Source organism: Eublepharis macularius, chromosome 13, assembly GCF_028583425.1.
Source record: "Eublepharis macularius isolate TG4126 chromosome 13, MPM_Emac_v1.0, whole genome shotgun sequence".
Classification (NCBI taxonomy): domain Eukaryota; kingdom Metazoa; phylum Chordata; class Lepidosauria; order Squamata; family Eublepharidae; genus Eublepharis; species Eublepharis macularius.
Genome location: NC_072802.1, coordinates 55,828,224 through 55,840,507, shown reverse-complemented (window position 1 = coordinate 55,840,507; position 12,284 = coordinate 55,828,224). Strand labels below are relative to the sequence as shown.

Here is a 12,284-nt window from a genome sequence, read left to right as displayed (position 1 = left end):
CTTTTCAAAACCCACTTTCTCTGGGAAGCTTTTGGCACAATCCTACTCCCCAGGGCTTTTTTTCTGGGAAAAGAGGTGGTGGAACTCAGTGGGTTGCCAGCACAGGGGGCAACTCTTGGCGGGAGGTGGTGCCCCTAGTACCACATGTGGAGGCGCAAAGTGCACGCATGCTACCAAGGCCAATGATGTCACTTTGGGTCAGCTGGAACAAGGGGGATGTTTTTAAAAGCTTAAATCACCCTTGGCAAAAATGGTCACATGGCTGGTGGCCCCGCCCCTTGATCTCCAGACAGAGGGGAGTTTAGATTGCCTCGCAGAGGGCAATCTAAACTCCCCTCTGTCTGGAGATCAGGGGGTGGGGCCACCAGCCATGTGACCATTTTCAAGAGGTTCCAGAACTCCAGTCCACCGCGTTCCAGCTGAAAAAAAGCTGTGCTACTCCCCCTACTGAAATACAAGCCTAAGCAAAGGGAAATTGAATGATGTAATGTTCTTCCCCTATTCAGTCCTATTTCCATCACCTTCTCCTACCTCTGTTACTTCCCTTACGCCTAATGTTATACTATAAACTCCTCGTGGCAGAGACCTGGCATTGCTCATATGGATGGCACTGTATGTTTGTTTCAAGTGCAGCCAAGCCGCATCTAACTTATGATGATCCCATAGAGTTTTCAAGGCAAGAGACGAACAGAGGAGCTTTGCCATTGCCAGCTTCTGCGTAGTGACCTTGGACTTCCTTGTAGTTCCTCCATCCAACTACTAACCAGGGCTGACCCTGCTCAGCTACCAAGATCTGAAGAGATCAGGCTAGCCTAGGCCATCCTGATAAGGGCATAGCAGTGTATAAGGAACAATATATAATGAAAAGTAGGCACTCTAGATATGTACGAGCAAGCTTTTTCTTCATGGTCTTTGTTTCTCATGTTCCTCAATTGTGTATTCTCTTCTGCCCTTCACAATAATCCTGCAAGGTAGGCTAGATTGTGAAAATGATTTGCTCAAGGTCAACCAGTGAAACATCACAGCAGAGTGGGGGTTTGAACCCAGGTCTCCACCAGTCCTAGAGCCAGGGGTCATTTCATAGAAAAAGAGCTGGAGGAACTCATTAGCACAACTCATTAGCATATGCCACTCCTTTTGCCATCACTGGAAGTGTGTCATTAGTATATCTGATTTGCATATGCCACGCCCCCTGACATCACCTATTCTGGCTGTTTTGGACCCAATCCTGGCCATCCAGGGTCGAAATAGGGGCTGAAAATGGCTGAAAAGGGGCTCAAAATGGTCAGGATCAGGCCGCTGATGAGCAGGAGAGTGATCTACCACCCATCAGAGGCCTGATCCAGGCCATTTTGGCCCCAATCCAGGCTGAAACGGGCCCAAAATGGCCGAGAGTCAGGTGGGTGTGGCCACCTGACATGTGACCTCTTTGGGGAACTGCTGGAACTGCATTCCTGTGCATTCCCCTTTGAAATGAGCCCTGCCTAGAGCTATGTTTATCACTGGAATTTGGCTCCCAAAAGGGAGAGGACTCTGGGCTAGGTCTGAGGTGCTAGGGAAGGGCAGGATTGAACTCTTTACCCTATGACATTGTCCTGATCAGAAATGCTTCCACCTCCTGGCTGCTTTTAATACTTAGTTGGAGGGGAGAGACAGGCACTCATATTGTGCCTTTCAGAGGATGGCATTTTTTGATCACAGAAATGGCAGAAGCAGAATAATTGAACCCCTGTTCCCACAACTGCAGCCCCAATCCATGTTGGATCCCATTCCCCCCTAGTTGCTGCTTTTGAGAGCAAAATGAAATGCCTGGAGACTACTCCAAGAACTCCACTGTTGCACGTAATCAATCCCCAAAACTACCTTTCTAATCGCTGCTCCACATTGACTCTGCTTATATTTGGGTAAATGCCCATGGAAGAAATACGAAATGGGCTCGTTGATAACAAGGGACATCCTGCCTCAAAATATAATGGTTTGATGCAGACTTTTGCTTTAAAATAGATTGCGTGCTCGGTACATCGCCCAGGAAAAGTTTCCGAACTGATAGATAACATGTATGAGCTCCAATCTGAATAATTGCCAACGAGTCAGTGGTGGCTGGCAAGGCATGCATCACTTGTTCAAGCAGAAAAAGTTTAACTTTCCTCTGCATCCCGGAAAGGAGACTGATGCAACTGGTTCTTTCTGGATGAAACAGTATCATGCCAACCCTTTCTTTTTCCATGGGCAATTAGTTACCTCTGAGCATAACCATTAATCTGCTGCCAATGTCTAATGCTGACAAATCTGCATGCATGGAAAGGCTTGGAGTTAAAGCACATCTGAATTGCTCCGAAGTTAGTGTCATAAAAGCAGGTTCCAAGCAATAAACATGTAAGGGTCTCAGGATACTTGCCAAAAGCAGGTAGAGCCAAATGCCACCAAGTGCTCTCTGGAAGCTCACCATTTGTGACAGAGAAAGCAGACCCGCAATCTTTGTGGCTGTTCTAAGGCTCATTTGCCCGCAGCAGCATTTTCCTTCCTTGTGGGGATTAATGGGTAATAAGGATCCATGGCCTTTTGTGTGGATGAAAGCACAATGGACCGCAAAGTGCTTTGTGAATACAGTTGTTTTCAAGATTCACGGTAATGATGAGAATGGAAAATGTCTCCTGAATTCTTGCACAAGCAAGACATTTTCAGAGATGTGGACATGCCTGTTTTGGGATGAGGGAGTAAATGGATGTCACTGGCAGAAAAGGTTTTCCGGTCCTCAGAAAATACCTGGTAAAATCTGAATGCCCCTTCCAGCCATGCCAGCATGATTCAGAACTTTTAAAAATGTGATTCTCAAGGGCACTGATTGGATAGCACCTATGATATCATCAACAACAATACCCACCCATATATTTTTGGATGAGTTTGAATAAAATGCATGCACATTAGTTAAGAGCAGGCATGCCTTTTCTCTGCTACATGGGCACATGTGGTATTATAATGCTTATCGACTTCCGTGTGTACTGCCTTCTCTGTGGCCAGTAGGCCATTAAGGTCAGTGCTATTCAACAAACCCTGGTTTGTGCAGTGAGGCATCATAACAGTCCACAGTTAGTACAACTTGTGGGTCACAAACCAGCTACAAATCCTATTCTGAAATAGTGGTTTGATACAAGCCAACGTACCTCAGTATGTTGACTCGTCTGCATTTAAATTTCATGGCTGGGGGAGGGGAGGGTGATAGATCAAACCATGGTTTATAAACCATGGTTTGTGAGACTAAATACACTCATGGCCTTTGTGATACTCTTTGCTTGCGTTGGAAGAGAGCTATGATTAAATTTTTAAAAATTAACTTACTTTTTACAGTAACGAACATCCCTCCAAGCTAAAAGGAGATTGTAGGTGCCTTGAGCTGTGCATTAAGTATGCATGGGATTGCAGCCTCCAACTTTCAGCTAGTGGGGCTACTTTCTGAAAAGGAAAGTACCCCCATGGTGCCTCTTCAGCTTTTTGTTTGTTTGTTTACTTCATTTATATCCCGCCTTTCTCCACAATGGGGACCCAAGGCAGCTTACATAATTCTCTGCTCCATTGTATTCTCACAATAGCCCTGTGAGGTAGGTTAGGCTGAATATGTGCGACTGGCTCAAGGTCACCCAGCAAGCTTCCATGGCAGGGTGGGGATTTGAACTTGGCTCTTCCAGATCCTAGTCAAACATACTAACCAGATCTTGGTTACTCCAGTGGTCCATGGAGATGTGGCCCACCAGATGCTTGACATATTTTAAATCTGGCCAATTGGGGGGTGATACGGCTTGAACATCTTGGCATCTAGGGCTACGTTGAGAAAACGTTGTCAATACTAACCTCTTGTTATGTCATCATTTTAAACATAGGGATAGAAAAAGATCAGTAAGGCCATTACAGTGCCGCCTTATCTTATATAACCAAGTCAGTTTTCAAAGTGACAAAAGGGTATAATGCATCATATTTGCAATCCATATCCCATTGAAGCCCATATGAAAAAAACTTTTATATTAATAATTCTGGAGAAGTAGCCATGTTGGTCATATTGCAGCAGAAATGAATAGAAATCTCTTGGCACCTTCTTTCTCTCTTTGTCCCTTCCAACACTTTTTAAAAATATTGGAAGTGGGCCTGGTGTAACAAGTTTTGTAATTCCTGTGGACAGACAACTGAAAATAAGAACAGTCTGTGACCATTTTGAATGTGGCAGCTCTGGAGATGCCTGGCGCATGTGTTCATGCTTCCCCACCTCTCCTTCTGATAGTTACCCTTCCATAGATGAGATGAGATGAGATGAGATGAGATGAGATGAGATGAGATGAGATGAGATGAGATGAGATGAGATGAGATGAGGCTGGTGAAGTTCTACTTTCTCAGTCAGTCTGGCTTTTGGTTCTTTCACCAGGTAACAGGTGAGTTAGGGAGTCGCAAAGATCTTGAAGGCATAAGGGGCATTGGAAGGAAAGTACAGAGAATCAGGGGTTGGAGCAGTGGTCAGCAATTTTTACAATTAAAGAGCCAAACTATGTCAACATTCAGAGCAAGAGATCAACAAAGAGGTGGTATAAGAGAGACCGTTCATAGTAACTAATACCTTTACCTGGATTATAAAGACTCCTTCCTTTTCCACTCTTCATATCTGATGAAGGGAGCTTTGAGTGTCAAAAGCTCATACCTTGGAAATCTAGTTGGTCTTTAAGGAGCTATCGGAACCAGATCTTTCTCCATTATTATATTAATTATTTAATAGTTACAGTTACCAGATCTTTCTTCGTGGTGTGGGGGACGCGTAAGGCAGGTGTCATTTTCCTGCCTCTCTCCTGTGAGGGGGGGGGGCGGGACGAGGAGGATGGGCTCCCTGTCTCCTGTGATGGGGTGAGAAGGGCATGTCCCATTATCCGTCTAGAAGAGCAGTTATAAGCACAGTTTTGATCATTATTATTAACAGTAATATTATCCCAGTTACAGCTGCTGTAACTTTTTTTGACAGATTGTTGTTTAATATTGCAGGATCATGTGTTTGTATTCTGTCATTGGAAGCTAATTGATAGGATACAATCTCCTAAGCTTGGAGAAGGTGGGGCTTGGTTTATGTCGAAGCAGAAACACTGATGGTTAAGAGGTGGCCTCCTATAAGTTTGGGATCTTTGTGTTTTTGAATGAGATACCAGTAGAGTTGAGAAGGTGATACCCCTCTTGCAGAGATATGTTGGCAGGAGGTGGACTCAGCAAGTTGTTCATTCTGAACTTGGAAAGAGAGAGAGCTGACTTAAGGTGAAGCACTTTGAACTGCAAGGTCTTGCCTTGGGGATTTAATACGTCGTTGCAGATCGGCTGCCTCATAGGAGTGTCTGCATTCCTTTTTGCCCTTGTTGTCCATTTGTGCATAAACGTTAGGTAGACTTCCTAAGTCTTTCGTGCTCTCTTCCTAAGACAACTGGACCTAATCATGTTGCGGGGGATAACTTCATACTGCTAAGGAAGTGGTGAGCACGTAATGATATCCTTCTGTTGGAATTGTGGAAAATCCATTGGTAATAAACCTAAAGGTGTTCAGATGTTTTAAAGTCTGCAAACAGGCTTCATCTTCTCCCACTTTATGATAAATGTGAGCAAATCAGCCGCATGCCTGAACATCTGACATTTATGCACTTGCTGTTCAAAGGGTTTCCCCATTGCCTGGGCAAGATTGGAAGCCTGTTGGAACATTCTGTGCATTATTGTTTCTAGAGGTTGAAGGAGGGTGAGAATGACAGCCTTTTGATTTTCCATTTTGGAGGAAATGTCAGCAGTTCCGTTTCTCTTGGATTAGAAAGGAGAGCCACAAATTAGCTGGAAAATCTCTAAACCCATCAGGGTTCTTTTCTCTGCAGTATTTCAGTCCCCTCCATCTCCTGGCACTCCACAGCAAACAGTGGGACTATTGTTAATAGATCCTTCATCCATCATCCCCGTAATGAAAATAATTACCTGCAAATCACAAAGGGTCTCTCACTGCTTTGTTTGGAGGTTACAATCCCTGATACGCTTTAGTAATAATTTTGGGTGATGAGCATGTTAAAGAAAGTAATTAAATGCCTCAGCCTTCCTCTCTCTCTCCCCCCACTTCATAAAATAGCGGGATTTAATTGAGGCCAGCTGAAAGTTAGTGGAAATAAATCGCAGATGATAAAGTGGAGGTTTTAATTTAACTTTAGGTAAGTAACTGTAATTGCCCATGTGTTTGGTTCACAAAGGACGAGGGGGGAGATGCGTGTAGCTCATTCGTATAATGTGATTTAGCGATGAGCTAAACACCGTTGTTGAAAATTAGAAAGGCTCCTTGTGTTTGTATGGACCAGCCTTCTTCTGTGGCTGTCATCAGATAACCTTGCTTTTAACTTCTGACTTCCAGTTTCAAAACATAGATCCCTTAGTGGAGATAAAGGCAAGTATTGTTGATTCTTTATTGAAACTTCAGAGATGGAGTATAGAACCCAGCAAGACAATCTAAAACCCTACCTAAGCAGTCTAGAACCTAGCAGTTAGCCTTGCCAAGTTTCTCTCCAGAAGATCATTCCTGAGATTATGCTAGATGTGAAGACCAGACCCAAATGGGCCTTAGAACACATGTATCGTTCATGCTCAAAAAGATGTATACTATGTCCATTGTGCTATATTGGTCATTAAAAACGTACTATAATGCAACATTTTGTTCTGAGATTTCACCCTGGTAGGTGAATGTTTAGCAAAGTCTCTTAGGAAATGCTGTTCCCAGTTCCCAAGCTTATGTAGTATCAAACCAGTCTGAGAACGATTGGTTTATCCATGGCTATTAGCCAAGATGGCAAAGAAAAAAACTCCATACTCAGGGCTCAACAAATCCCAGATGTCAGGGCACTGTGGCACCTAGAAATTTCACTGTGGTGCCTAATACATTTATCAGTCATTACTAGAAGAACAAAGCTTATTTAGATGAAAGTTAGCTGTTAGCTTTTTGGTGGGATGACAACTAATTGGTGTATATGCTACAGAACTTTTGTTATAGCTTAAAAAATAAGAAACTGAAAAGTTTAGGATTAGGTTTTGTGGTAGCAATAATGGGAAAGTATGGTCATTAAAATATAAAATCCTGAAGGCTGAAAAATAAGTCTGGCTCCTAAATTTTTGGAGTGGTTCCTAAAGCCGAAGAAAATTTGTTGAGGCCTGCTATGCTCAGAAGCATTACCCACAGGGGAAGGCATCTTTATTTATCATTATATCTTGAGTAACTCATGCAAATCATGAAAGCAGCCCAATAGTGCCACTAAGAGACATATGAAGAGGCTTCGGGGATTCCCATTGTATGCAGAGAAAATAGAACAGTGTGAATTAATCAGAAGAAGAAGAACAAAAAATGAGGACTGAGCATACTTTTGGGGGTGCAGAATGTCGAAAGCAGCTGAGACTTGGTTAAGGAGTGGGGAGAGGAAATTTGCACGATCAAATCACTGAGGGAGTGCATTTCCAAATTGCCCCCCTCCCCAGTGATTCCTTGTGGCCCCCAGCTTGTCCTATCGTATCAGGGGTATCTGGCTGTCTCTGGTTGGAGACAGAGAGAACTGGGCTGAACATCCTAATCAAGCAAGAGAATTCATTTGCTCTCGCAAACCTGTTTGGTGAAACTCGTTGAGCATCTGTGGGAAGAAATGCTCCTGAGTTGTTCCTAAGCTGTAAAGGAAGAGTGTTGGTTCTGCACAGGAAGCAACATGCAAATGTAACCTTCTGAAATGGCACGCAATTAAAAACACCTCCAACTGTATTATTAAAATAGGATATGAAAGCAAACAGAAGCATTCACAACCTATATAAGAAAAAACTCAGGAGTCTGTTTGCAGAAGGATTGAAAGGTATACTTAGTAAACCCTGGGGTGGCTGCTGGAGTCTGCTTGGTGGCTGGAGGTAGTCAGATTTCAGTGGCCCTGACTTATATCCCTGCCAGATGGCATTTTGGACTCGGAGAATCTTATTGTTTTTTCTGTTGGTACCAAGAGCTTCTGCTTTCCATAGAGCTGATGCCCCTAGCAACACCCAAATAGCCTTTCCATGAGCCATTCTCTAGGGCGCACAATGTATTTATTTATTTTAATAAGAGGAGACCTGCAAAAATTCATGGAAAGCTAAATTGGCCTGAAGCAGAGCAGGTAGGAATAAATGTCAAGCAACTGGACATAAAGAGATTGTGCTGTGATGAAGTAAAAAAAAAAAATCCAATTCTGCAGTTATCAAGTCGAAATACTACCAAGAGTCTCTGTGGGGCCAAAGTTAAACAATGAGATATTCTAAGGGAGATGCACTAGGCTTCCAAATTGCAGTGTACTGGTTCTTGTCACTGTGTATTCAGTGGCAGGCTCTAGTCTGAAGTGAGCCAGCAAGAGTGTCTGAAAAGAGATTTGAGTGAAAGTTAACATTATTCCAGACATAAAAACAACTAACACTAGCCCTGCATGGTGTTTTAGATCACTTTTTAATATTTGGAACACATAAAATTCTTACTTAAACTCTTTCCAGTTTATTTGTGTATTATCTTGTTCAAATGGGAGAAAGTAGCCCATAACAAGAGAAGGCACCTCTGCTCTACCCATTCCCTTTATCCATTCATTTAAAGCAGCGTAAAACTGGCACTCTTTTACTGGTTGTTTGGTTTTTTACTTTCTGGCTCTGGTCAGAAAAAGCCTCCCTTTTTTTTGCAGAGATAAAAACCTGTGTGTGTTTGTATATATATTTTGAAAAGGTAAAGGCAAGCACCGAGTCATTACTGACCCACGAGGGGGACGTCACATCATGACGTTTTCTTGGCAGACTTTTTACGGGGTGGTTTGCCGTTGCCTTCCCCAGTCATCTACACATTACCCCCAGGAAACTGGGGACTCATTTTACCGACCTCGGAAGGATGGAAGGCTGAGTCAACCTTGAGCCAGCTACCTGAACCCAGCTTCTGCCAGGATCGAACTCAGGTCGTGAGCAGAGCTTGGACGCTTATTCATTTATAGTCCACCTTTCTTACTGAAACTCAGTGCAGGTTATACCATTAATAATAACAACAATATGAATAATACAACTATTAGTGAATAAAACTGGATTAAACAGTTTCAGCTAGATAGTCGTGTTGGTGTGAAGTAGAACAGCAGAAATTGAGTTTGGTGGCACCTTAGAGACCAACAAAATTTTCAGGGTATGAGGTTTCGAGAGTCAGAGCTCCCTTTGGTATCTGAAAAAAAGAGCTCTGACTCTTGAAAGTTCATACCCTGAAAATGTTGTTGGTCTCTAAGGTGCCACTGGACTCAAATCCTGCAAATTAAAACAATGTTAACACATAAGACTCTGTCTTAACTCATACGACTCTGTGTGTGTGTTTTAAATACATATTTCTGTGCATGCCAGTCCTTCATTTATACCCCACCTTTCTCTCCAATGGGGCCCACAGCAGCAGATATCATTCTTGTCTCTTCCATTTTATCCTCACAACTACCCTGTGAGGTCAATTATGCTGAGAGAATGTGATTGGCCCAATGTCACCCAATAAACTTCCATAGCAGGGCAGAGTTTCAAACTTGGATCTCCCAGGTCTTAGTCTGATACTCTAACTAGTATTGCACCACTTTGCTTCTATATCCTGTATATATCCTACTCTATATTCTCATACCCTTCCAGCGCTGTGAAATTGACAATGTTCTTCTTTTCCCTACTGGGGTCCAGAGGAGTCCCCTGAAATTGACAAACTTGCTCAGTCTCACCAGACTTATGTATTGGGGGGGGGGGTGTCTCTGCTGCTTGTTTCAAAGGGACGGTAGCAAGAGAGGTAGTCACTAACAATTTCACCTGCTTCTCCTCTGCCCCAGGTGAGACTGTAATTCCACACATGTTGGATAATGCACTTCCAATCCTCTTTATAGATCATTTGGAACGGATTTTTTTGTGTGCGGAACAAAAAATCCACCTCAAATGATTGATAAAGTGCATTGAAAGTGCATTCTCCAACGTGTGCGGAATCAGCCAGTATTGGTACAGTCAATTCATACCCAAAAAGAATGCCTTACAGCTGTGGTGGAAGGTTAAAATGTTGTGATAAATTGGCACTTGGAGGAAAAGCAGGATCGTATCAGGGAAACCACAGGAATATAATGGTTTGAATCATCATTTGGATTTTCAGGAGAAAATGAGTGAGGCAAGGTGTCTGCAGTAAAAAACGTCTAGCAGAGAAACATCCTCTGTGTATTTGATAATTCTTCTTTAATATCATATACATATATCAAAAATTATTATTCAACCCTTTGTGGCAGTACTGATTTTATCTTTGATCAGCCAGCTTTCGTCTCTGTTGTCCCTGATGATATTTGCATTTGATTATTAAAAATGCTGTTCGGTGTTGTTTTTTTGCTTCCAGTGCTATAACATTCTCATGCTTCCACCCCCACGACATCCCAGCTGCAGTTTCATCCTTCAAAATAAAACTTACCTGTCTCTGATTAACATTCTGTAAAGTTATTTCCTGTATAAAACCATTGAACGGTTCCTTTTATTCCTACTATGTTTTTTTAAAAGTGTAATTTCTACCTGACTTGTTTGTTGTTCAGTAAGTTTGAAATGTTTTGGAATGTTTGTAACACTAAACATGGAGTATACAAATTCATTTTATGAGTCAGACTGTTCATCTGTTTCGTACAGTATTTTGTACTCTGACTGGCTCTCCAGAGTCTCAGGAAGAGAAAGGTCTTTTCCAACACCAACTTCTGGAGATACTTTAATAGGAGACAGCTAGGGTGGAACGTTGGACTTTCTGTATGAAAAGCCTGTGCTCTGTCACTAAACCATAATCCTTCCTCAGAGGCATGATGGCATCATTGGCACATATTCAGCCAGCACCTTTGTGGTGGAGAGGTCTGAATTTCCTCCCCTGGTCATTAATCACTTTTCCTTCCATTGCTGTTTTGCAGATACACTCTCGGTACCTCGCTGGTCCCCGCAAATTCCTCGAAGAGATCTTGGAAACTCAATCAAACATAGGTAAGATGGTGAATAACCAGGCTGTGTTTTAAAAAAAAAAAGTTTTGAGAAGCACTGTAGCTCGGGGAAGGACCTGTAACATGGCTTTTTGCTTTGCTTATGTATACAACAGGCTTCAGGCAATGCTCAGGGGGTACTATTTGTTGGAAATCCCGTGTTCCCTGCGATACACATGGGTTTCTCCAAGAGGCCGAACAGCAATCTCCGGCTCTGTTTCAAGCTAGGAAATGGCACTGAGGCAAGGGGAGGCCGAAACTACTTCTCCACATTTGTCATTGCCTGATCCTAATCAAGCACCACACACTCAGGAGTTGAGGAGAACTCACAATACATGTGTGATTGCATTACATCTAACACAGGTTGGAAACTGTACTTTGTAAACGGCCCATCAGGACCCCTCACTAAAAGTCACAGAATTGACACCAAAGCACAAAAAGCTTAATGGTTAAGATTTGTCATCCAGGGTGAAACTTGGAACTGTGTCAAGGAATGAGGGAGAAGTTAAGAGCAGGAGGATTGGCCTGAGCCAGTTTGGTGAAGTGGTTAAGAGCGGCAGGACTCTAATCTGGAGAACCCGGTTTGATTCCCCATTGCTCCACTTGAAGCCAGCTGGGTGACCTTGGGTCAGTCACAGCTTCTCAGAGCTCTCTCAGCTTCACCCACCTCACAGGGTGATTGTTATGAGGATAATAATAACACACTTCATAAACCGCTCTGAGTGTGGCATTAAGTTGTCCTGAAGGGCGGTATATAAATCGAATGTTGTTATTGTTGTTGTTGTGGGCCCTGGTGAGGATCTGTTCGGACATTCAGCTGGAAAGTAAACAGGCTGCAAGAGATTGTGGGAAGTGGAGGCCGGTCCCCTGCAGTCATGCTAAGAGGTCTTAATCAGTGACAGCGCTGTGTAGAGGTGGGATGGACCAGACCTGACAGCAGGGCATCCATTAATGGATCTCTTACATTTTTATAAGTTAATAGCCATGGTGTGTGTGTGATTTGGATTGCAGCCAAGCGCCGGAGGAGGGTAACTTTATGGGGCCTGCTTGTTTTTCCCCCGCAGGGCAAATAGCTCCAGGATATGCATATGTGTAGGTGGGTGAATTAAATTGGGAAAAACAACTTTTATTTATTTAGGCTATTTCTATAGCACCACTCCAAAGCAATCTGCTTGAGCATGGACCCATCCCCCAGCGCCATGGTTCCTGATCTGCGTTGCCTTCAGCCACTGGCAGCAGCTGTTTAACGTTTTT

At 43.1% G+C, this 12,284-nt stretch overlaps 1 protein-coding gene across 1 annotated transcript in view; it reads left to right on the top strand.

Annotated features, from left to right (window-relative positions):
• The window catches only part of KSR2 (kinase suppressor of ras 2), a 239,082-nt gene that overhangs the window by 121,948 nt on the left and 104,850 nt on the right, over positions 1 to 12,284 (top strand). The window contains exon 6 of the mRNA XM_054996749.1: positions 10,965 to 11,034. Coding sequence (XP_054852724.1) covers positions 10,965 to 11,034 — 70 coding nt within the window. The remainder of the gene's footprint in view (positions 1 to 10,964; positions 11,035 to 12,284) is intronic.